Raw genomic sequence first — 27,528 nt, 5'->3', positions numbered from 1 at the left:
CACCAGGTATACTGGTAACACCACCAGGTATACTGGTAACACCAGGTATACTGGTAACACCACCAGGTATACTGGTAACACCAGGTATACTGGTAACACCACCAGGTATACTGGTAACACCAGGTATACTGGTAACACCACCAGGTATACTGGTAACACCACCAGGTATACTGGTAACACCACCAGGTATACTGGTAACACCACCAGGTATACTGGTAACACCACCAGGTATACTGGTAACACCACCAGGTATACTGGTAACACCACCAGGTATACTGGTAACACCACCAGGTATACTGGTAACACCACCAGGTATACTGGTAACACCACCAGGTATACTGGTAACACCACCAGGTATACTGGTAACACCACAAGGGATACTGGTAACACCACCAGGTATACTGGTAACACCACCAGGTATACTGGTATCACCACCAGGTATACTGGTATCATGTAGAGTAGTGTAGCAGCACACTGCTGGTGTTCCCACTATGTCACTCTCATGTACAGTAGTGTAGCAGCACACTGCTGGGTAACACCACCAGGTATACTGGTAACACCAGGTATACTGGTAACACCAGGTATACTGGTAACACCAGGTATACTGGTAACACCACCAGGTATACTGGTAACACCACCGGGTATACTGGTAACACCACCGGGTATACTGGTAACACCACCGGGTATACTGGTAACACCACCAGGTATACTGGTAACACCACCAGGTATACTGGTAACACCACCAGGTATACTGGTAACACCACCAGGTATACTGGTAACACCACCAGGTATACTGGTAACACCACCAGGTATACTGGTAACACCACCAGGTATACTGGTAACACCACCAGGTATACTGGTAACACCACCGGGTATACTGGTAACACCACCGGGTATACTGGTAACACCACCGGGTATACTGGTAACACCACCGGGTATACTGGTAACACCACCGGGTATACTGGTAACACCACCGGGTATACTGGTAACACCACCGGGTATACTGGTAACACCACCGGGTATACTGGTAACACCACCGGGTATACTGGTAACACCACCGGGTATACTGGTAACACCACCGGGTATACTGGTAACACCACCAGGTATACTGGTAACACCACCAGGTATACTGGTAACACCACCAGGTATACTGGTAACACCACCAGGTATACTGGTAACACCGGGTATACTGGTAACACCACCGGGTATACTGGTAACACCACCGGGTATACTGGTAACACCACCGGGTATACTGGTAACACCACCGGGTATACTGGTAACACCACCGGGTATACTGGTAACACCACCGGGTATACTGGTAACACCACCGGGTATACTGGTAACACCACCGGGTATACTGGTAACACCACCGGGTATACTGGTAACACCACCGGGTATACTGGTAACACCACCAGGTATACTGGTAACACCACCAGGTATACTGGTAACACCACCAGGTATACTGGTAACACCACCAGGTATACTGGTAACACCACCAGGTATACTGGTAACACCACCAGGTATACTGGTAACACAACCAGGTATACTGGTAACACAACCAGGTATACTGGTAACACCACCAGGTATACTGGTAACACCACCAGGTATACTGGTAACACCACCAGGTATACTGGTAACACCACCAGGTATACTGGTAACACCACCAGGTATACTGGTAACACCACCAGGTATACTGGTAACACCACCAGGTATACTGGTAACACCACCAGGTATACTGGTAACACCACCAGGTATACTGGTAACACCACAAGGGATACTGGTAACACCACCAGGTATACTGGTAACACCACCAGATATATTGATAACACCACCAGGGGTTCTGGTAACACCAACAGATATTTTGATAACACCAGCAGGTGTTCTGGTAACACCACCAGATATATTGATAACACCACCAGATATATTGATAACACCAGCAGATATACTGGTAACACCACCAGATATATTGATAACACCAGCAGATATACTGGTAACATCACCAGAGTGAAAATGTCATATTGGCAACCATCACCACCTACCTGACCCACGGGTTATATTACACCAACTCATCCCCTCTGGAAACTGAAGATTCAGATGAGTCACAGGTATGTTAGGAAGTATTTCTTTAGTCATAGAGTTGACAGGAAGTGGAACAATCTGGAAAGTGATATAGTGGAGGCAGGATCCATACATAGCATTAAGAAGAGGTATGATAAGGCTCAAGGAGCAAGGAGAGAGTGAACCTAGTAGTGACCAGTGAAGAGGTGGGGCCAGGAGCTATGAATCGACCCTTGCAACCACAATTAGGTGAGTACAATTAGGTGAATACAGGTAATTCCTCAGTCCTATGAAATCGGCCAAGTAAAAGTCAGAGACATTGACTTGGTCGTAGTTATCAGGGTAATTCCATGATATATTGAAACAGTGATTTATGATCACTTTCCCCAAGTTCATCATTAACCTCAAGATTATTGATTAGTGATTCATTGCTGGCAAGAACCAAGTCAATCAGGTTGTTTCCTCTAGTTGTTTCTGTAACAAACTGTTTTAAAAAAGAATCTTGGATCGTATCAGGAAAGTCGCTAGATTCAAGATTTCCTGTCAAATTGCTCCAGTTAGTCTGTCTAAAGTTAAAATCTCCCATTATCACGACATTTTCGTATCTAGATGCCTTGTAAATTTCGTCCCATAGAAGTTTACTGAGTTCCCTGTCAAGGTTTGGAACCTATAAATCACACCCATGATTAGTTTTTCACGACCCTCAAGAAACTGTAGCCAAACAGATTCAGTGTTCGAAGCTTCTAATTTTATATCTTGTCTAATGCAGCAGTTTAAATTATCTCTGACATACATCGTCACTCCATCACCCCTATTGGACCTGTCGGTGTGGCATTCAGAAGGCATTTCTCTATCTTTCAGTTCGAACCAGGTTTCTGTTAAACAATAATATACATGCTTCTTCCACATGCAGTTAATCTAAGCTCATCTATCTTATTTATTATGCTCCTATTAGTATAGTAAACCTTAAAGAAGCTAGTCACTCGCTGCCCTCTACTTTCTCCGTTGACTAGTTCCATTGGATTTATTAGTAAGTTTATGATGAACAATGTCTTTTGTACATATCCCTGAGGTATCCTGGTAAGTTTTTGTTCCTTTCATCCCTCGTGCTTTAACCTACACACACCAATACCTCTATTCTCTATCAGTTTAAAATTCTAGACAACTCAGCAACGACCTCGTGACAGAGTTGGCTAACACTTCCACTCCAGCCCCAGAGAGATGTACCCTCAACCCTTGCGTACATATCATGTTTGCCATAGAAATTGTCTCAGTTGTCAATGAATGGGATTGAAAGTTCTTTGCAGTACGTGTATAGCCAGTAATTTATACTAGTTGTCCTAGACATCCATTCACTGCCCACTCCTCTTCCAGGCAAAAGGCTACATATGACCTGGAGAGTATTCCAGGGATCAACGCCCCCGCGGCCCGGCCTGGTTGATCAGGCACAGTGGATCAGGGCCTGATCAACCAGGCTGTTACTGATGGCCGCATGTAGTCCAACGTACAAACCACAGCCCGGTTGATCCGGCACTGACTTTAAGTATCTGTCCAGCTCCCTCTTGAAGGAAGCCAGGGACCTAATGGTAATTTCTCATATGCTTGGTGGGAGGCTGTAGAGCAGTCTTGAACCCCAGACACTTATGGTGTTTTCTCTTGGTGTACCAATGGCCTCCCTACTTTTTATTGGGGGTATTTTGAACCGCCTGCCCAGTCTTTTATTTTTGTAGGGAGAGATTTCTGTGTCTAGGATTTTCCAAGTGTAGATTATCTTGCCTGCCTTCCAGCGAGTACAAATCAAGTGCTTCCAAGCGTTCCCAGTACTTGAGGTGTTTGTAGAGCTTATATGTGCAGTAAAAGTTCTCTGTACGCTCTCTAGATCTGCAATTTCACCTGCTTTGAACGGAGATGTTAATGTACAGCAATATTCCAACCTAGAGAGAACATATGATTTGAAAAGGATCATAATTATCTTGTTATCTCTTGTTTCGAACGTTCTCATTATCCACCCTTTCATTTTCTTTGCAATTGTGATCGTGGCACTGTTGTGATCCTTGAATGTGAGATCCTCAGACATTACCATTCCCAGGTCCCTCACATTATTTTTCTGCTCTATTGTATGATCAGAGTTAGTAGTATGCTCATTTCTAATTATTATCTCCTCCAGTTTTCCATAACGGAGTGGTTAGAATTTGTCTTCATTGAACATCATACTGTTTTTCATTGCCCATTGGAACACTTGGTTTATATCTTCTTGGAGGTTAACCGTGTTCTCAATAGATGGCAGTCTCATGCAGATCCTAGTATCGTCTGCAAAGGATGACACGGTGCTGTGGGTTACATCTCTGTCTATGTCTGATATGAGGATGAGGAACAGGATGGGGGCGAGTACTGTGCCTTGTGGAACAGAGCTTTTCACTATGGCAGCCTCCGATTTAACTCTGTTGACCACTACTCTTTGTGTTCGATTGGTTAGAAAGTTGAAGATCCATCACCCCATTTTTCCAGTTATTCCTTTAGCACGTATTTCGTGCACCATTACACCTTGCAAAGTCTGTGTATATTACATCTGCATTCCGTTTTTCTTCCAGTTCATCCAAGACCATATCATAGTGATCCAGTAGTTGCGAGAGGCAGGAGCAACCTGCTCTGAACCCATATTGTCCCGGATTGAGTAGGTTTTGGGAATCCAAGTGGTTTGCAATCGTGCTTCTTAGCACTCTTTCAAAGATTTTTATGATGTGAGGCGTTAGAGCTATTGGTCTATAATAATTCTTAGCTAATGCTTTGCTGCCACCTTCAAGGAGTGGGGCTATATTCGTTGTTTTTAGTGACTGGAATTTCACCCATGTCTAAGCTTCTTCTCCATAGTACACTTAGGGCACGCAAAAGGGGTTTCTTGCAGTTCTTAATGAACACAAAGTTTCACGAGTCTGGGCCTGGGGATGAGTGCATGAGCATGTTGTCAACGGCTTTCTCAAAGTCTATCGGAGTTTGAGTAATGTCAGAAATCTGGCTTACGTTGATGGAGTTTTGAGGCTCATTCATCCTTTAGACCTAATTAAATCCATATCTGTCCTATACCAATTTAGCAGCTCCTATCTTCTGCCCTTCGCAATATCGTTTCCACCAGAACTGAAGCAGATAATGGGCTTGTTTCCAATTTCTTACACAATATTTTCCAACCTGTTGACTATGTCCCCAACACTGGCTCCTGGGAAACACACCTGTCTCACTTTTCCGTCTCTGTTACAGAAAACACGGTCAATATATCTTGCCTATGAGTCACCGACCACAAGGATATTCTTACTTTTATTAGCAGAGGAGTTAGTGCTACCTTTAACTCACTGACCACTGAAGTACATTCGTCCTGGAAAACAGAGAAGCCATTTCCTACCTTCAAATCTTCTCTTTTAACCTTCCTCGCTTTGGTGTTTCTTCCTTTACTGGAAACTTCTACCCACTTGTAACGGCCACCAACCTGCTCATCACTGCTGGTAACCTGTTTCCCTTCACTAACTCCAACCACCTGACATTCATTACTATACTTATCCACGCAAATTTTCAGTTTCTTATTTTCCTCCTTGAAAAGTAGAACCTCCTCATTCAACACCTTGAACTCAGACTCTAAGACACTACAGAAGCAAGTCATGGTGCTCTGTAATACTCCATACTAATCCCCCTAAACAGTTCAGGACAGGTATGACCTCTCATGACCTCAGAGAACTGATTACTGACCTCAGTACGTTCGGTATTCATACAGTATTTAGAGTCTTTACATAGAATGTACATAGTACGTACATTCTTTGCGTAATTTTCACATGCACTTTTAGAAGGTTGGATGACGTCTTAACCTGGCTGGCTGCTCTTCCAAGGATATTCAATGGACTTTTTGTTTTAAATAATGAGTATATTTCTTTATTCGTCCAGATTTCAGACTTACATGACCCCACCTCGTTTAATACTTTTATGACTAAAATACGACATAAATCTCCAGGAAGAGGCGCAGGAGAAGATCTCTGTGACAGACATGGTGAGACTGTGGCCCAAGGGAGAGGTCTACTACGAGTTCTCCACAGAGTTTTGTAAGTGCACTCACACAGTAAGTTACACTCTCGTCAGTGACAAAAACCATTCTCTTATAACCCCATCCAAAGTGGTCAGACCTCTTAAACTTACTTATCTCTCTCTCTTCCTGTCTAATCACAACCTTTCTCACTGTTGTATTCTACCCCAGTCCTCCCCTCTCCCCATTCTCACCATCTTTCTTAAGGCCTAACAAAAAATGTTTGCAAATTAGTCATTAGATATTAATAACGGGAAGCAATGTTTGAAACCTATTTTGAGTTATTGTTAAATGGCTGCCTCCATGGCTGGTGTGTGCATTCCAATGCACAAAAAAAGGCAAGTTTAGAAGTATACCAAAAGAAATCTTTCATTATAGCAAGGTTTCGCCTGCATAAGTTCTCGTGTGGCGGCTACACATGCCTTCTTGCAGTGGTTACCTTCTTGTTATCACAGCGATACGGAAACTTGTTAAGTTTACACTGATTATTTAAAGTGTCTTTCAGTGATGCAGTCCACTGAAACCATCAACGCAACATTCACCGGCGTTTCTCAGCCATTTTTACTCAAGTGGCAGAGAGTCCAGTCTTCTTCGTTAGCTATACTGGTTTGATTACGCCAGTACTTTAATTTCAATTAAACCTCTTAAATGTGATCGCCAAAATATATTTCAAAGCATTACCAAAGTTTATACCATGTATATTATGTCATATTTTTCCTAGAGGGCAGACATAGCCTGATTCTTACAGCTTCATTCCGTTTTACATACCACAAATTTAGACCTATGGTCTCCAGATGTATTCCTCCACTTACACAACTTTCCTCAAAAGGACAGATGGAGTTCATCATGAAGGATGACGTCTGTCTGAGAACTTTTCATTCATTCTCAGTCACAAGTCTTCATGTACACTATAATGTCTTATGGGGTCGACACTATACTCACTATCTTGATTATTTTCTTCGTTATTGTGATGTTTATTATCGTATCAACTAATAAATCCTCACAGATGTTGTAAATCCAATAGATTCCTGGGTCTCCAGTCAATCTTCTTGACCGCTATGTAGCAGTTTACTCTACTTAGTCTCTGTTTTATCTTCCATTTCTTCCACTTATCACGGAAAATTCCTATTATCCATGTCTGAACTTTTTCTTCCTTTACTCTGACTTGACTTTTTTGTCTCAGACACGATCACTTTTTGAGTTTATTTTGGATCACATGATAATAGTTGATGATTGATGGCGGCGGTGTCGGCTGCTACGTTGTTGTTTTTGTTGCTGCTGCTGCCGCCGCCGGGCCAAAACAGCATGGGTTCGACTCCTTGGCTAGTGCAGTGTTATTGATATACAAACATATATATATATATATATATATATATATATATATATATATATATATATATATATATATATATATATATATATATATATATATATATATAATTGTAACCACTAACAAGTGGCATTTAATTAATAAGAAACTGCGGCTAGCCGGTGGATGGAACCCTTGTTGGTTTAGCCGCCTCGTTGGAAGAGAGCGAAAATTCACGACGCTCTAAGCCACTGGACCTTAGCAATCCTACAAACAATATGAGACAAGAGAACTAGACTTGCTTCATGTTGCGAGGACATACGATGGTGTGGTTGCCTCAAAGCTTTCATTCTACTCTGGTGTACTAGCCTCCATAAGCAGTACATATATTATTGTAACCACGAACAAATGGGAGGTGGTTGAAATTAGCCTAGAACTTGCTACTACCAAGAGTGTCCTCGGAACATAAACACCTACCTCTACTGGGTGCATGATTCTTTGTAGGATCACTGGTTAAGCGTTAAGGCGATGTGAGCATTGTTCTGTCTTTTGAGGCGGGAGAATGTGTCGCAGGATCTAATCCTGGCTAGCCGCAGTTTAAATGTATGTCGTGCCGAATAGGTAAAACTTTCTATTTTGGCTTAAAAAGCAATGCTTTTCTTGCCGAATAAGGTAAGCGAAAATTTGTGTATGCAATAATTTCGCAAAAATTACTCTAAACCTAACGAAAAAAATATATTTCATTGTGTTTGCTTATTATTAAATTATTGTAAACTTATCTAAAATATATTTTGTTGGATTAAGCTAAATTAAATTGCGTTTGTTTTAATAAGGTTAGGTAAGTTTTCTAAGGTTCTTTTGGTACACAATTATTAATTTTTACATTAACATAAATGAAAAAGATATATCTTTAAACGTATAAGAGAAAATTTTAGAAAGGACTTAATTTTAAAAGAGCTCTTGCTAATTGACCAATTTTACCTATTCGGCACGAAATATGTATATGGATATTTCACTAAAAATTCTTCAGAAGCATGTTGACACAGTAATGTGTGTGTGTGTGTTGTCAGTGTTGCTGCCGCTGGAGCGTTACCTCATCCGTCAGGTAATGGATAACATCGCCAGCCACTCCTGCATCAACTTCCGCGAGAGGACCTCCGAGCCAGACTACATCAAAATCATCTTCGACAGACAAAAGTGAGATCTTATCCTCCTTTCCCAGTAATAAAAATAAATCAATTATATGTTTCCCATTTCTGCTCGACCTGGTAAAGATACACACACACACACACACACACACACACACACACACACACACACACACACACACACACACACACACACAAACATAGCGGGGCCAGGAGCTATGAAACTACCCCTATAACCACAATTAGGTGAGTACACACACAGACTAAAAATCTCACTCAAGAAAAAGGATTCTGGGGTGAGTATAGTACAGAGCAAGTCTCCTGAGGCGCATATCAACCAAATAACTGCTGCAGCATGTGGGCGTCTGGCAAACCTAAGAACAGCGTTTCGACACCTCAGTAAGGAATCGTTCAAGACAATGTACACTGTGTACGTCAGGCCCATATTGGAGTATGCAGCACCAGTTTGGAACCCACACTTGATCAAGCACGTCAAGAAATTAGAGAATGTGTAAAGGTTTGCAACAAAACTAGTCCTGGAGCTAAGGGGTATGTGGACCTGACGACACTGGAGGACAGGAGAGATAGGGAGGACATGATAGCGACATATAAAATACTGAGAGGAAGTGACAAGATGGACAGAGACAGGATGTTCCAGAGATGGGACACAGCAACAAGGGGTCACAACTGGAAGTTGAAAACTCAGATGAGTCACAGGGATATTAGGAAGTATTTCTTCAGCCACAGAGTTGTCACGAAGTGGAACAATCTGGAGAGTGTAGCGGAGGCAGGATCCACACATAGCTTTAAGAAGAGATACAATAACGCTCATTAAGCAGGGAGATAGTGGATGTAGTAGTGACCTGCGAAGAGTCGAGGTCAGGAGCTGTGAGTCAATCCCTGGAACCACAAATATGTAAGTACAAATAGTCGATCCCTGGAACCACAAATGGGTAAGTACACACACACACACACACACCATCTCTCTCTCCTCTACCTCTCCCTTCTCTCTCTTTCTCCATTACCTCTCTCTCTCTCTCTCTCTCTCTCTCTCTCTCTCTCTCTCTCTCTCTCTCTCTCTCTCTCTCTCTCTCTCTCTCTCTCTCTCTCTCTCTCTCCATCTCTGTCCCTCTCTTTCCCCTCTACCTCTCCCTTCTCCCCTAAAAGAAATGGTGAGTCAGAGGGTGACTCGAAGGACCCAGGGATTAGGGGAGAATGATTCTGGTAGGGAGGAGTCGATGGAAGAGCATTGCAAAAGGATGGAACAAAAGTGGGACAGAAAACTAGGAGAGCTTTCTACAAAAATGGAGACAGAGCTTTTCTGTGAAATTGGAAAAGAGGTTGGAGAAGGAGAAGACGAAATGGGAGTCTCAAGTCAAAACTGCAGTAGCCAGGATAAGGGTCCTAGAAGGTGAGGTAAGCAGGCTGAAGCAAGTTACAGGGGTATTGACCAGAGACAACACAGCATATGAAGCTGGGAGGCCCAGCAGGAAGGAAGGAAGTATAACTTACGCTAAGGCCACATCAGCCTACCAAGCAGGGCCAAGGATTGAAGGGGAGAGCTGCTTGGTGCAGGTGGAGAGGGGAATAGGTCAAATGCAGTGGCACAAACATGCCACCAAGAGCTACAGGAAAAAAACAAGGGAGAAAATGGCCATGTACAGACAGGAACCAGAGTCACAGAGAGAAAGGCAATGGGAGGAGGAGAAGGCGAAGTCATGGGTTTCAGGAGAGCAAGGGAAGGACACACATTGAAAGGCAGCAGGCTGAAAGAAGATTGAGAACATTACAGAAATTGATGAAGAGGACAATGGCCGAGATTGTAAATTTTCAGAGAATAGGAGGGTATTTGAAGGGGAGAAAACGACCAATCAGGCTGATTTTCAGGACAGAAACAGTGCAGAAAAGAATCCTCCAAGAGAAACCATGGTTGAAGGACTCAACAGAATACAAGAGGGTGTTCCAAGACCGAGACAGAACACAAACAGAACGACAGTGGCTAGAAGGAGAGACAAGGACAGAATCAGCAGAGGACAACCAGAGCAGGACAGAGCAACAAGAGGAAGCACATGCAGAATCATCCCAAGAACCCCACAACCAATCACACTATCCCAACACAAACCACAATCCACATCCACAGCTCCCACCCAACATTCAGCTATAGAATCCCACAGTACACTGCCAGGTCCCCAACCCTCACAGACCCCCCAAAACACAGTGTTGGAGAGGTAACTGAAGGTATGGTACACCAACGCTGATGGAATAACAAATAAGTGGGAGGAGTGGCACAAAAGAGTTAAAGAAGCATCACCGGACATCACAGCTCTCACAGAGACCAGGCTCACAGGTATGATAACAGATGCCATCTTTCCAATGGGATATCAGATCCTGAGGAAAGACAGAGGGAACAGAGGGGGTGGAGGAGTGGCACTGCTGGTCAAAAACTTATGGGATTTTGATCAGCTGGAGAGAGGAGACGGTGGAGAAGCAAGGGATTACATAGTAGGAAAGCTTCAGTCTGTAGGTCCCAAGGTGGTAATTGCAGTGATGTATAACCCACCACAGAACAGTAGGAGGCCAAGGCAAGAGTATGACGAGAGTAATAGAGTGATGGTTGACACACTGGTTGAAGTGGCCAGGAGGGCTCATGCGAGCAGGGCAAAGCTACTGATCATGGGTGACTTCAACCACAAGGAAATCGATTAGGAGAACTTTGAGTCACATGGGGGCCAAGAAACGTGGAGGGCTAAGATGATGGAGGTGGTACTGGAAAATTTCATGTACCAACACGTAAGGGACACTACCAGAGAGAGAGGAGAGGATGAACCAGCGAGACTGGACCTAGTATTCACCTTGAGTACCTGGAGGTTACCTGGAGGTTATTCCGGGGATCAACGCCCCCGCGGCCCGGTCCATGATCAGGCCTCCCGGTGGATCAGGGCCTGATCAACCAGGCTGTTACTGCTGGCAGCACACAGTCCAACGTACTAGCCACAGCCCGGCTAATCCAGCACTGACTTTAGGTATCTGTCCAGCTCTCTCTTGAAGGCAGCCAGGGGTTTATTGGCAATTCCCCTAATGCTTGATGGGAGGCTGTTGGACAGTCTTGGGCCCCGGACACTTATGGTGTTTTCCCTTAGTGTACCAGTGGCGCCCCTACTTTTAATTGGGGGCATTTTGCATCGCCTGCCCAGTCTTTTACTTTTGTAGGGAGTGATTTCTGTGTGCAGATTTGGGACCATTCCTTCCAGGATTTTCCAAGTGTAGATTATGATATATCTCTCCCTCCTGCATTCCAATGCGTACAAGTCAAGTGCTTCCAAGCGTTCCCAGTAGTTAAGGTGCTTGACAGAACTTATGCATGCAGTAAAGGATCTCTGTACACTCTCTAGATCTGCAATTTCACCTGCTTTGAATGGAGATGTTAATGTACAGCAGTATTCCAGCCTAGAGAGAACAAGTGATTTGAAAAGGATCATCATTGGCTTGGCATCTCTCGTTTTGAAAGTTCTCATTATCCATCCTATCATTTTCTTTGCACGTGCGATCGTGGCATTGTTGTGATCCTTGAAAGTGAAATCCTCAGACATTACTATTCCCAGGTCCCTTACATTATTTTTCCGCTCTATTGTATGGCCAGAGTCTGTAGTATACTCTATTCTAGTTATTATCTCCTCCAGTTTTCCATAACGGAGTAGTTGGAATTTGTCCTCATTGAACATCACATTGTTTATCGTTGCCCACTGGAAAACTTTGTTTATATCTTCTTGGAGGTTAACTCCATCCTCAGCAGATGACAGCCTCATGCAGATCCTAGTATCATCCGCAAAGGATGATATGGTGCTGTGGTGTATATCTCTGTCTGTCTGATATGAGGATGAGGAATAAGATGGGGGCGAGTACTGTGCCTTGTGGAACAGAGCTCTTCACTATGGCAGCCTCCGATTTAACTCTGTTGACCACTACCCTTTGTCTTCGATTTGTTAGGAAGTTGAAGATCCATCTCCCCACTTTCCCAGTTATTCCTTTAGCACGTATTTTATGGGCTATTACGCCATGATCGCATTTCTCAAATGCTTTTGCAAAGTCTGTGTATATTACATCTGCATTCTGATTTTCTTTCAGTGCATCCAAGGCCATATCATAGTGATCCAGTAGTTGTGAGAGGCAGGAGCGACCTGCCCTGAACCCTTGTTGCCCTGGATTGTGCAGATTTTGGGAATCCAGGTGATTTGCAATCCTTCTTCTTAGCACTCTTTCAAAGATTTTTATGATGTGGGACGCCAGAGCTATTGGTCTATAGTTCTTAGCTAATGCTTTCCTGCCACCTTTATGGAGTGTGGCTATATCCGTTGTTTTAAGTTACTGTGGAATTTCACCCATGTCCAAGCTCCTCCTCCATAGTGTACTTAGCGCACACGAGAGGGGTTTCTTGCAGTTCTTAATGAATACGGATCTCTACGAGTCTGGGCCCGGGGCTGAGTGCATGGGCATGATGTCAATGGTTTTTTCGAAATCTATCGGAGTTAGGGTAATGTCGGAAATCTGGCATACATTTATGGAGTTTTGAGGCTCATTCATGAAGAAATGATTTTGGCCGTCGATCCTCAGACTGATTAGTGGTTCACTAAACGCAGAGTCGTACTGGGATTTCAATATTTCACTCATTTCCTTGTTGTCATCTGTTTAAGTCCCATCCTGTCTGACTAAGGGCCCGATACTAAATGTGGTATTTGCCTTGTTTTTGGCATATGAAAAGAAATATTTTGAATTTTGAGTAGTGCAGATATTGAGGACATCACATATGAAAGACCCCTGGGGGCCAGCAATCATGTGGTTTTAAGATTCAGATTCACAGTAGAGTTACAAGTGGAGGGGGGGGGAGCAGGAAGACCCAGACAAATGAAGCCAAACTACAAGAAGGGGGACTATGCAGAAAAGAAGAACTTCCTGAATGGGGTTCAGTGGGACAGAGAACTGCCAGGGAAGTCAGTAAACGAGATGGTGGAATACGTGACAACAATATGCAAGGAAGCTGAAGAGAGGTTTGTACCCAAGGGTAACAGGAAAAATGAAAAGCCAGGATGAGCCTGTGGTTCACCCAAAGGTGCAGGGAGACCAAAGCCAAGTGTGCTAGGGAATGGAAGAAGTATTTATTTATTTGTTTTATTTGTTTATTTTATGTCTTTGCAAACAGTACATTGAGATTTTATATTTACAATAGTGGGTTGCAATACAAAGAGAGCCTCTATTATGCCTAGGCATTATGGGTCAACTTAACATTATTGACTTACAGACTACTTAACACTAAGGATTATATCATAGTTGTACAGTTGGACAGTAATTATTTCATAGTTGTACAGTAGATTATTAATTATAAGTGAATTAAAATTTGTATAATACAATGATATATTTATATTCTAAAATGCTTTTGTGAAAACAATGATTTAGTTGTATTCCTGTCAATAATGGATAAAAGGTTCAAAGTGATTGTTGAAGTTATGATGTGGGAGTACATAGGTGAGTAAGTGTGTACTGAGTATTTAGCATTTAGTCTAGGGTGATTAAGTGGCTTTTGAGAAGAGTCTTAAATTGATTTTCAGACTGGGTTACTTTAATATCTTCTGGTAATGAATTCCATATTTTGGGGCCCTTTATGTGCATAGAGTTTTTACACAGTGTGATATGGACACGAGGTATATCAAAAAGAGATCTGTGTCTTGTGTTGTGGTCATGTGTCCTGTTTAGGTTTGTTAGGAGAAGTTTGAGTGGAGGGTTTATATTTGCGTGTATTGTTCTGTGTATGTAGTAGGCACATGAATAAGTATGGATGTTCTTAATGGTGAGCAGTTTCAGACTTTTGAAAATTGGTGGAGTATGCTGGCGGGAGTGGGAATTTGTTATCATTCTTACTGCTGCCTTTTGCTGGGTTATGAGGGGTTTTAGGTGATTGGATGTTGTTGATACCCATGCACAAATTCCATATGTAAGATAAGGGTATATGAGTGAATGGTACAGTGCCAGGAGAGCTGATTGTGGAACATAGTACCTTATCTTTGATAGTATGCCTACAGTCTTGGAGATTTTCTTGGTGATTTGTTGTATGTGTGTCCGGAACTTAAGGCTAATGTCAAGGTGGATACCTAGGAATTTTCCCTCTGTGAGTCTTGTGACTGATGATCCACTTACCATTATGTTAATTGGATCATTTGCAGCTTTGTTTCCAAACTGAATGAAATAGGTTTTATCAGTGTTCAGGGTAAGTTTGTTAGCCACCATCCAGGCAGATATTTTCTGTAATTCAGCATTGACTGTGTTTGCTAGTATGACTGTGTTTGGGTGGGAAAAGACATATGTTGTGTCATCTGCAAATAATATGGGTTTGAGTAGCTGTGATGCATTCGACAGATCATTGATGTAGATGAGAAAGAGGAGTGGTCCAAGGACGCTTCCTTGTGGGACTCCTACTGTGATTGGTTGGGTGGAAGAGTTTGCATCATTTGCATACACATATTGAGTTCTGTTACTAAGGTATGACTTTAGGTAGTTGAGGGAGTGGCCTCAACCATAGAAGGCAAAGGACCCAGGAGAATAAGAACAGCAATTGTAGAGCAAGAAATGAATATGCACAGGTAAGAAGGGAGGCCCAACGACAATATGAAAATGACATAGCAGCGAAAGCCAAATCTGACCCGAAGCTGTTGTACAGCCACATCAGGAGGAAAACAATAGTCAAGGACCAGGTAATCAGGCTAAGGAAGGAAGGAGGAGAGATCACAAGAAACGACCGTTAAGTATGTGAGGAACTCAGCATGAGATTCAAAGAGGAGACAGAAGGGACTCCAGAAAGACAGAGAGGTGGGGTACACCACCAAGTGTTGGACACAATACATACAAACCGAGGAAGAAGTGAAGAGGCTGCTAAGCGAGCTAGATACTTGAAAGACGATGGGGCCGGATAACATTGTGACCACAGCATGGAGACCACAGCATGGAGACCCCAGCATGGAGATCACAGCATAGAGACCACAGCATGGAGACCACAGCATTGTGACCACAGCATGGAGACCAGAGCATTGTGACCACAGCATGGAGACCACAGCATAGAGACCACAGCATGGAGACCACAGCATTGTGACCACAGCATGGAGACCACAGCATGGTGGCCACAGGATGGAGACCACAGCATGGAGACCACAGCATGGTGATCACAGCATGGAGACCACAGCATGGTGATCACAGCATGGAGACCACAGCATGGAGACCACAGCATGGTGACCACAGCATGGAGACCACTGTATGGAGAACACAGCATAGTGACCACAGCATGGTGACCACAGCATGGTGACCACAGCATGGTGACCACAGCATGGTGACCACAGCATGGTGACCACAGCATGGTGACCACAGCATTGTGACCACAGCATGGAGACCACAGCATGGTGACCACAGCATGGTGACCACAGCATGGTGACCACAGCATGGAGACCACAGCATGGAGACCACAGCATGGAGACCACAGCATGGTGACCACAGCATGGAGACCACAGCATGGTGACCACAGCATGGAGACCACAGCATGGTGACCACAGCATGGTGACCACAGCATGGAGACCACAGCATGGTGACCACAGCATGGAGACCACAGCATGGTGACCACAGCATGGAGACCACAGCATGGTGACCACAGCATGGAGACCACAGCATGGTGACCACAGCATGGTGACCACAGCATGGAGACCACAGCATGGAGACCACAGCATGGAGACCACAGCATGGTGACCACAGCATGGAGACCACAGCATGGTGACCACAGCATGGTGACCACAGCATGGTGACCACAGCATGGAGACCACAGCATGGTGACCACAGCATGGAGACCACAGCATGGTGACCACAGCATGGTGACCACAGCATGGAGACCACAGCATGGTGACCACAGCATGGAGACCACAGCATGGTGACCACAGCATGGTGACCACAGCATGGAGACCACAGCATGGTGACCACAGCATGGTGACCACAGCATAGTGACCACAGCATGGAGACCACAGCATGGTGACCACAGCATGGTGACCACAGCATGGAGACCACAGCATGGAGACCACAGCATGGTGACCACAGCATGGAGACCACAGCATGGAGACCACAGCATGGTGACCACAGCATGGAGACCACAGCATGGTGACCACAGCATGGAGACCACAGCATGGTGACCACAGCATGGAGACCACAGCATGGAGACCACAGCATGGTGACCACAGCATGGAGACCACAGCATGGTGACCACAGCATGGAGACCACAGCATGGTGACCACAGCATGGAGACCACAGCATGGTGACCACAGCATGGAGACCACAGCATGGAGACCACAGCATTGTGACCACAGCATGGAGACCACAGCATGGTGACCACAGCATGGAGACCACAGCATGGAGACCACAGCATTGTGACCACAGCATGGAGACCACAGCATGGAGACCACAGCATGGTGACCACAGCATGGAGACCACAGCATGGTGACCACAGCATGGAGACCACAGCATGGAGACCACAGCATGGTGACCACAGCATGGAGACCACAGCATGGTGACCACAGCATGGAGACCACAGCATGGAGACCACAGCATGGTGACCACAGCATGGTGACCACAGCATGGAGACCACAGCATGGAGACCACAGCATGGAGACCACAGCATGGTGACCACAGCATGGAGACCACAGCATGGTGACCACAGCATGGAGACCACAGCATGGAGACCACAGCATTGTGACCACAGCATGGAGACCACAGCATGGTGACCACAGCATGGAGACCACAGCATGGAGACCACAGCATGGAGACCACAGCATTGTGACCACAGCATGGAGACCACAGCATGGTGACCACAGCATGGAGACCACAGCATGGAGACCACAGCATGGTGACCACAGCATGGAGACCACAGCATGGTGACCACAGCATGGAGACCACAGCATGGTGACCACAGCATGGAGACCACAGCATGGAGACCACAGCATTGTGACCACAGCATGGAGACCACAGCATTGTGACCACAGCATGGAGACCACAGCATGGAGACCACAGCATGGAGACCACAGCATGGAGACCACAGCATTGTGACCACAGCATGGAGACCACAGCATGGTGACCACAGTATGGTGACCACAGCATGATGACCACAGCATGGTAACTACAGCATTGTGACCACAGCATGGAGACCACAGCATGGAGACCACAGCATGGAGACCACAGCATGGAGACCACAGCATGGAGACCACAGCATGGTGACCACAGCATGGAGACCACAGCATGGAGACCACAGCATGGTGACCACAGCATGGAGACCACAGCATGGAGACCACAGCATGGAGACCACAGCATTGTGACCACAGCATGGAGACCACAGCATGGTGACCACAGCATGGAGACCACAGCATGGAGACCACAGCATGGAGACCACAGCATGGAGACCACAGCATGGAGACCACAGCATGGAGACCACAGCATTGTGACCACAGCATGGAGACCACAGCATGGAGACCACAGCATTGTGACCACAGCATGGAGACCACAGCATGGAGACCACAGCATGGAGACCACAGCATGGAGACCACAGCATTGTGACCACAGCATGGAGACCACAGCATGGAGACCACAGCATTGTGACCACAGCATGGAGATCACAGCATGGAGACCACAGCATGGTGACCACAGCATGGAGACCACAGCATGGAGACCACAGCATTGTGACCACAGCATGGAGACCACAGCATGGAGACCACAGCATTGTGACCACAGCATGGAGACCACAGCATGGTGACCACAGCATGGAGACCACAGCATGGAGACCACAGCATGGAGACCACAGCATGGAGACCACAGCATGGAGACCACAGCATGGTGACCACAGCATGGAGACCACAGCATGGAGACCACAGCATTGTGACCACAGCATGGAGACCACAGCACGGAGACCACAGCATTGTGACCACAGCATGGAGACCACAGCATGGAGACCACAGCATTGTGACCACAGCATGGAGACCACAGCATTGTGACCACAGCATGGAGATCACAGCATGGAGACCACAGCATGGTGACCACAGCATGGAGACCACAGCATGGAGACCACAGCATTGTGACCACAGCATGGAGACCACAGCATGGAGACCACAGCATTGTGACCACAGCATGGAGACCACAGCATGGTGACCACAGCATGGAGACCACAGCATGGAGACCACAGCATGGAGACCACAGCATGGAGACCACAGCATGGTGACCACAGCATGGAGACCACAGCATGGAGACCACAGCATAGTGACCACATCATAGTGACCACAGCATGGAGACCACATCATAGTGACCACAGCATGGAGACCACAGCATAGTGACCACAGCATAGTGACCACAGCATGGAGACCACATCATAGTGACCACAGCATGGAGACCACATCATAGTGACCACAGCATAGTGACCACAGCATGGAGACCACAGCATGGAGACCACAGCATGGAGACCACAGCATGGAGACCACAGCATGGAGACCACAGCATGGAGACCACAGCATGGAGACCACAGCATGGTGACCACAGCATGGTGACCACAGCATAGTGACCACAGCATAGTGACCACATCATAGTGACCACAGCATGGAGACCACATCATAGTGACCACATCATAGTGACCACAGCATAGTGACCACAGTGATGTGGATAAATATTCTTCAGTTTCAGGAAAGTAGAAATGTGGAAGAAGGTTGATGAGGCACAGAAGTCCAGGAAGCGGGGCCAGGCGCTGTATCTCGACTCCCACAAACACAACTTGGCGAGAATATAAAATATTATTTTAAATATACTCTCTCAAATTTATTTTAAGTAGAAAAGTTTATTATTTATGAGTATATATTCGACTTTGCGATGGCGATATCTAGCTCTTGGACCCATTTCACGTTTAGTTGATTAAAGTGAATTAGTTCTCGTATCATTATCTTATGAACCAGTGTCTGGGGTTCACTTGCTTTATTAACTTGTGAACCAGTGTCTGGTGTTCACTTGCATTATTAACTTGTGAACCAGTGTCTGGGGTTCACTTGTATTATTAACTTGTGAACCAGTGTCTGGGGTTCACTTGTATTATTAACTTGTGAACCAGTGTCTGGGGTTCACTTGTATTAACTTGTGAACCAGTGTCTGGGGTTCACTTGTATTATTAACTTGTGAACCAGTGTCTGGGGTTCACTTGTATTATTAACTTGTGAACCAGTGTCTGAGGATCTGTTATATTATCAACTTGTGAACCCGTGTCTGGGGTTCACTTGTATATTTAACTTGTGAACCAGTGTCTGGGGTTCACTTGTATTATTAACTTGTGACCAGTGTCTGAGGATCTGTTATATTATCAACTTGTGAACCAGTGTCTGGGGTTCACTTGTATTATTAACTTGTGAACCAGTGTCTGAGGATCTGCTATATTATCAACTTGTGAACCAGTGTCTGGGGTTCACTTGCATTATTAACTTGTGAACCAGTGTCTGGGGTTCACTTGTATTATTAACTTGTGAACCAGTGTCTGGGGTTCACTTGTATTATTAACTTGTGAACCAGTGTCTGGGGTTCTTTTGTACCATTAACATGTGAATCAGTGTCTGAGGTTCACTTGTATTATTAACTTGTGAACCAGTGTCTTGGGTTCACTTGTATTATTATCTTGTGAACCAGTGTCTGGGGTTCTTTTGTACGAGGTTCACTTGTATTATCATCTTGTGAACCAGTGTCTGGGGTTCACTTGTATTATTAACTTGTGAACCAGTGTCTGAGGATCTGTTATATTATCAACTTGTGAACCAGTGTCTGAGGTTCACTTGTATTATTAATTTGTGAACCAGTATCTGGGGTTCACATGTATTATTAACTTGTGAACCAGTGTCTTGGGTTCACTTGTATTATTAACTTGTGAACCTGTGTCTGGGGTTCTTTTGTATTAACCTGTGAACCAGTGTCTTGGGTTCACTTGTATTATTAACTTGTGAACCAGTGTCTGGGGTTCACTTGTACTATTAACTTGTGTACCAGTGTCTGGGGTTCACTTGTATTATTAACTTGTGAACCAGTGTCTGGGACTCACTTGTATTAACTTGTGAACCAGTGTCTGGGGTTCACTTGTATTATTAACTTGTGAACCAGTGTCTGGGGTTCACCTTTATTAATAACTTGTGAACCAGTGTCTGAGGATCTGTTATATTATCAACTTGTGAACCAGTGTCTGAGGTTCACTTGTATTATTAACTTGTGAACCAGTGTCTTGGGTTCACTTTTATTATTAACTTATAAACCTGGTTCTGTGGTTCTTTTGTATCATTAACCTGTGAACCAGTGTCTGTGGTTCACTTGTATTATTAACTTGTGAACCAGTGTCTCGGGTTCACTTGTACTATTAACTTGTGAACCCGTGTCTGGGGTTCACTTGTATTATTAACTAGTGAACCAATCTCTGGGATTCACTTGTATTATTAACTTGTGAACCAGTGTCTGGGGTTCACTTGTATTAATTTGTGAACCAGTGTCTGGGGTTCACTTGTATTATTAACTTGTGAACCAGTGTCTGGGGTTCACTTGTATTATTAACTTGTGAACCAGTGTCTTGGGTTCACTTGTATTATTAACTTGTGAACCTGTGTCTGGGGTTCTTTTGTATTATTAACCTGTGAACCAGTGTCTGGGGTTCACTTGTATTATTAACTTGTGAACCAGTGTCTGGGGTTCACTTGTACTATTAACTTGTGAACCAGTGTCTGGAGTTCACTTGTACTATTAACTTGTGAACCAGTGTCTGGGGTTCACTTGTATTATTAACTAGTGAACCAGTCTCTGGGGTTCACTTGTATTATTAACTTGTGAACCAGTGTCTGGGGATCACTGTGTTATTGTGAACCAGTGTCTGTGGTTCACTTGCATTATTAACTTGTGAACCAGGGTCTGCGGTTCATTTGCATTATTAACTTGTGGACCAGTGTCTGGGGTTCACTTGTATTATTAACTTGTGAACCAGTGTCTGAAGATCTGCTATATTATCAACTTGTGAACCAGTGTCTGGGGTTCACTTGTATTATTAACTTGTGAACCAGTGTCTGGGGTTCATTTGTATTATTAACTTGTGAACCAGTGTCTGGGGGTTCTCTTATATTACTAACTTGTGAATCAGTGTCTGGTGTTCACTTGCATTATTAACTTGTGAACCAGTGTCTTGGGTTCACTTGTATTATTAACTTGTGAACCAGTGTCTTTCGTTCACTTGTATTATTAACTTGTGAGCCTGTCTGGGGTTCTTTTGTACCATTAACCTGCGAACCAGTATCTGAGGTTCACTTGTATTATTAACTTGTGAACCAGTGTCTGGGGTTCACTTGTATTATTAACTTGTGAACCAGTGTCTGAGGATCTGCTATATTATCAACTTGTGAACCAGTGTCTGGGGTTCACATGTATTATTAACTTGTGAACCAGTGTCTTGTGTTCACTTGTATTATTAACTTGTGAACCTGTGTCTGGGATTCTTTTGTATTATTGACCTGTGAACCAGTGTCTGGGGTTCACTTGTATTATTAACTTGTGAACCAGTGTCTGAGGATCTGTTATATTATCAACTTGTGAACCAGTGTCTGAGGTTCACTTGTATTAATTTGTGAACCAGTATCTGGGGTTCACATGTATTAACTTGTGAACCAGTGTCTTGTGTTCACTTGCATTATTAACTTGTGAACCTGTGTCTGGGGTTCTTTTGTATTATTGACCTGTGAACCAGTGTCTGGGGTTCACTTGTACTATTAACTTGTGAACCAGTGTCCGGAGTTCGCTTGTACTATTAACTTGTGAACCAGTGTCTGGGGTTCCCTTGTATTAACTTGTGAACCAGTGTCTGTGGTTCACTTGTATTATTAACTTGTGAACCAGTGTCTGGGGTTCACTTGTATTATTAACTTGTGAACCAGTGTCTGAGGATCTGTTATATTATCAACTTGTGAACCAGTGTCTGAGGTTCACTTGTATTATTAACTTGTGAACCAGTATCTGGGGTTCACATGTATTATTAACTTGTGAACCAGTGTCTTGGGTTCACTTGTATTATTAACTTGTGAACCAGTATCTGGGGTTCACATGTATTATTAACTTTTGAATCAGTGTCTGGGGTTCACTTGTATTATTAACTAGTGAACCAATCTCTGGGGTTCACTTGCATTATTAACTTGTGAACCAGTGTCTGGGATCACTTGTATTAACTTGTGAACCAGTGTCTGGGGTTCACTTGTATTATTAACTAGTTAGCATGTGTCTGGGGTTCACTTGTATTATTAACTTGTGAACCAGTGTCTGGGGTTCACTTGTATTATTAACTTGTGAACCAGTGTCTGGGGTTCACTTGTATTAACTTGTGAACCAGTGTCCGGGGTTCACTTGTATTATTAACTAGTTAACCTGTGTCTGGGGTTCACTTGTATTAACTTGTGAACCAGTGTCTGGGGTTCACTTGTATTAACTAGTGAACCTGTGTCTGGGGTTCACTTGTATTATTAACTTGTGAACCAGTGTCTGGGGTTCACTTGTATTATTAACTTGTGAACCAGTGTCCGGAGTTCACTTGTACTATTAACTTGTGAACCAGTGTCTGGGGTTCACTTGTATTAACTAGTGAACCAGTGTCTTGAGTTTACTTGTACTATTAACTTGTGAACCAGTGCCTGGGATTCACTTGTATTATTAACCTGTGAACCAGTGTCTGGGGTTTTTTGCATCGGTGTCTGGCTAAGTCCATGTCTTCTCTGACCTTACATTAGTGTTTTTTTCTTTGTGTCTACATAAACAGGCTGGAGTTTTACCTTCCTCAGTGTGATCTCTTGTTCTGCGTCCTTCCATGGTAATCCTCCTCCATTCTTCAATCTTTTCATTTCTTCTGTGTTGCGAGTAGTCTCACGTGGTGAGCCCAGTGGTGAGTCTTCTGTGTTGCGAGTTGTCACACGTGGTGAGCCCAGTGGTGAGTCTTCTGTGTTGCGAGTTGTCACACGTGGTGAGCCCAGTGGTGAGTCTTCTGTGTTGCGAGTTGTCACACGTGGTGAGCCCAGTGGTGAGTCTTCTGTGTTGCGAGTTGTCACACGTGGTGAGCCCAGTGGTGAGTCTTCTGTGTTGCGAGTTGTCACACGTGGTGAGCCCAGTGGTGAGTCTTCTGTGTTGCGAGTTGTTACGGTTCAAATCTTAATCTTTAGCCAGGTTAGTGCACTCCGTAACAACACACTTCAAAGAATGAAAAGATATGGTTCCAAACTTAGAAATGTAAGGCACAAATAATAGTTACTCAGTCTTTTCAAGTTTCTTTTTATTTAAAAGCTTAAATACTTTAGATATTCATAAATATCTATTAAATATCAATGTCAAACTTTCCTTCACACAAGAAAACTTAAATAGAATGTACATGTCAAGATGGTCACTACACTTGATAATGATCAGAGGAATATTACCGCTTCCTCAATAGTAACATTACATGTGTGCAAGTACATACATTGAGAATTAACACTTTCACTGAGTAACTCCCTGGCGGTCTGGTGGCTAAAGCTCCCGCTTCACACACGGAGGGCCGGGTTCGATTCCCGGCGGGTGGAAACATTTGACACGTTTCCTTACACCTGTTGTCCTGTTCACCTAGCAGCAAATAGGTACCTGGGTGTTAGTCGACTGGTGTGGGTCGCATCCTGGGGGACAAGATTAAGGACCCCAATGGAAATAAGTTAGACAGTCCTCGATGACGCACTGACTTTCTTGGGTTATCCTGGGTGGCTAACCCTCCGGGGTTAAAAATCCTAACGAAATCTTATCTTACCTTATCTTATAAGGAATATATCACAAAGTTCTAAGCTTGACACTGGTCGTCACATCGTAACCTGAAGATAACAGTATATGATTGTCAGCAGACTTCACAATAAACCACAAGCTGGATCAGGAGTTTCTATAACCCAATTCTCTATCCAAGTGAGAATAAGGCGGAGTACTAGGAGGGTAGCTCAGTCAATGCACACTGAGTCAGCAGAGAGAGTGAACTGCCATATACAGTAAATTCCTTCATGACATCAACTCGTCAAAAAGGGGGAGAGGGTAGAGCGGTGCAAACTACCCACCAATGGAGATACCTTGTTATAAACCTTAGCCAGGTGTACCTACCTAACACATTACTCAAGATATATATATATACATCATACCCGGGTATATTCCTAAATCAGATAATATTATAAACTAGTGGAATCTTTAATTTAGCTAATATTAAAGAAACCCAGAGTATAATATTAAGAGGATAATACATATAAATTAATCACATTATGACCTTGGTCATAACACGAGTTGTCACACGTGGTGAGCCCAGTGGTGAGTCTTCTGTGTTGCGAGTTGTCACACGTGGTGAGCCCAGTGGTGAGTCTTGTGTTGCGAGTAGCCTCACGTGGTGAGCCCAGTGGTGAGTCTTGTGTGTTGCGAGTTGTCACACGTGGTGAGCCCAGTGGTGAGTCTTCTGTGTTGCGAGTAGTCTCACGTGGTGAGCCCAGTGGTGAGTCTTCTGTGTTGCGAGTTGTCACACGTGGTGAGCCCAGTGGTGAGTCTTCTGTGTTGCGAGTTGTCACACGTGGTGAGCCCAGTGGTGAGTCTTCTGTGTTGCGAGTTGTCACACGTGGTGAGCCCAGTGGTGAGTCTTCTGTGTTGCGAGTTGTCACACGTGGTGAGCCCAGTGGTGAGTCTTCTGTGTTGCGAGTTGTCACACGTGGTGAGCCCAGTGGTGAGTCTTCTGTGTTGCGAGTTGTCACACGTGGTGAGCCCAGTGGTGAGTCTTCTGTGTTGCGAGTTGTCACACGTGGTGAGCCCAGTGGTGAGTCTTCTGTGTTGCGAGTTGTCACACGTGGTGAGCCCAGTGGTGAGTCTTCTGTGTTGCGAGTAGTCTCACGTGGTGAGCCCAGTGGTGAGTCTCCTGTGTTGCGAGTTGTCACACGTGGTGAGCCCAGTGGTGAGTCTTCTGTGTTGCGAGTTGTCACACGTGGTGAGCCCAGTGGTGAGTCTTCTGTGTTGCGAGTTGTCACACGTGGTGAGCCCAGTGGTGAGTCTTCTGTGTTGCGAGTAGTCTCACGTGGTGAGCCCAGTGGTGAGTCTTCTGTGTTGCGAGTTGTCACACGTGGTGAGCCCAGTGGTGAGTCTTCTGTGTTGCGAGTTGTCACACGTGGTGAGCCCAGTGGTGAGTCTTCTGTGTTGCGAGTTGTCTCACGTGGTGAGCCCAGTGGTGAGTCTTCTATGTTGCGAGTTGTCTCACGTGGTGAGCCCAGTGGTGAGTCTTCTGTGTTGCGAGTTGTCTCACGTGGTGAGCCCAGTGGTGAGTCTTCATCACCAGCTGAAGTGCTTTCTGTGATTTATTCTCGTGTACTCAGTTGTACTCATTTTTTTGTGAATTTACGTGTAGTGACACTCGGTTGAGATACAGAGTCCGAATAGAGATCTTCACGTTTGCACGAGATAGATGCAGTCAACAGACCACGGTACGGGTAGGGATTGAACTCGCGGCTAGTGAGTCGTAAAACTTCAGACTGAGTCAAGATGAAATTAACGCCAGACTTTACAAATCCAACAAGTGCCAAATGTTTATATTATATATACAGACATATATATGTTATGAACGACCTCCGCTTGCCTGACAGAGAAGACTCACACCAGCCAATCAACACTGCACACTACGTTGTCCGTGAACCCTACATTAAACACATAGGCTGACACTGCAAGAAGGAGTGAAACGTTACATTCATAAGGATGACTTCCCAAGACCCAGCTGAGATCACTTCTTTGTTGGGTCACTTACCTTTCACTCCCTCACCTCCATCACCCATTCCATTCTACCCCATCATTCTTCCTCGCCCCTCCTTACCAGGACTCTGGTTAAAGTCGTTCATGTTGTGTTGTACAAGTCCCCCAGCACTGCCAGACATGCTGTGTTGCACAAGTCCCCAGCACTGCCAGACATGTGTTGTACAAGTCTCCAGCACTGCCAGACATGTGTTGTACAAGTCCCCAGCACTGCCAGATATGCTGTGTTGTACAAGTCCCCAGCACTGCCAGACATGCTGTGTTATACAAGTCCCCAGCACTGCCAGATATGCTGTGTTGTACAAGTCCCAAGCACTGCCAGATATGTGTTGTACAAGTCCCGAGCACTGCCAGACATGTGTTGTACAAGTCTCCAGCACTGCCAGACATGTTGTGTTGGACGAGTTCCCAGCACTGCCAGACATGCTGTGTTGTACAAGTCCCCAGCACTGCCAGATATGTGTTGTACAAGTCCCCAGCACTGTCAGACATGCTGTGTTGTACAAGTCCCCAGCACTGCCAGATATGTGTTGTACAAGTCTCCAGCACTGCCAGACATGTTGTGTTGTATAAGTTCCCAGCTCTGCCAGACATGTTGTGTTGGACTAGTTCCCAGCACTGCCAGACATATTGTGTTGGACTAGTCCCTAGCACTGCCAGACATGTTGTGTTGGACTAGTCCCCAGCACTGCCAGACATATTGTATTGGACTAGTCCCCAGCACTGCCAGACATGTGATGGACGAGTTCCAAGCACTGCCAGACATGTTGTGTTGGACGAGTCCCCAGCACTGCCAGACATGTTGTGTTGTACAAGTCCCCAGCACTGCCAGACATGTTGTGTTGTACACGTCCCAACACTGCCAGACATGTTGTGTTGTACACGTCCCCAGCACTGCCAGACATGTGATGGACGAGTTCCAAGCACTGCCAGACATGTGATGGACGAGTTCCAAGCACTGCCAGACATGTTGTGTTGGACGAGTTCCCAGCACTGCCAGACATGTTGTGTTGGACGAGTTCCCAGCACTGCCAGATATGTGATGGACGAGTTCCCAG

The 27,528-nt window shown here is 44.8% G+C and overlaps 1 protein-coding gene across 3 annotated transcripts in view; it reads left to right on the top strand.

The window, feature by feature from the left end:
* Window positions 1-27,528, top strand: part of LOC128688058 (astacin-like metalloprotease toxin 3) — a 99,510-nt gene that overhangs the window by 8,751 nt on the left and 63,231 nt on the right. For 2 of the 3 annotated variants that reach the window (XM_070083796.1, XM_070083795.1), the window contains exons 3-4: window positions 6,056-6,143; window positions 8,504-8,630. In XM_070083796.1, coding sequence (XP_069939897.1) covers window positions 6,056-6,143; window positions 8,504-8,630 — 215 coding nt within the window. The remainder of the gene's footprint in view (window positions 1-6,055; window positions 6,144-8,503; window positions 8,631-27,528) is intronic. The other variant, XM_070083797.1, reaches the window with a different exon arrangement.

Source organism: Cherax quadricarinatus, chromosome 10, assembly GCF_038502225.1.
Source record: "Cherax quadricarinatus isolate ZL_2023a chromosome 10, ASM3850222v1, whole genome shotgun sequence".
NCBI classification, from domain to species: Eukaryota; Metazoa; Arthropoda; class Malacostraca; order Decapoda; family Parastacidae; genus Cherax; species Cherax quadricarinatus.
The sequence above is the reverse complement of the archived record's forward strand: the minus strand, read 5'-3'. Positions and strand labels throughout refer to the sequence as shown.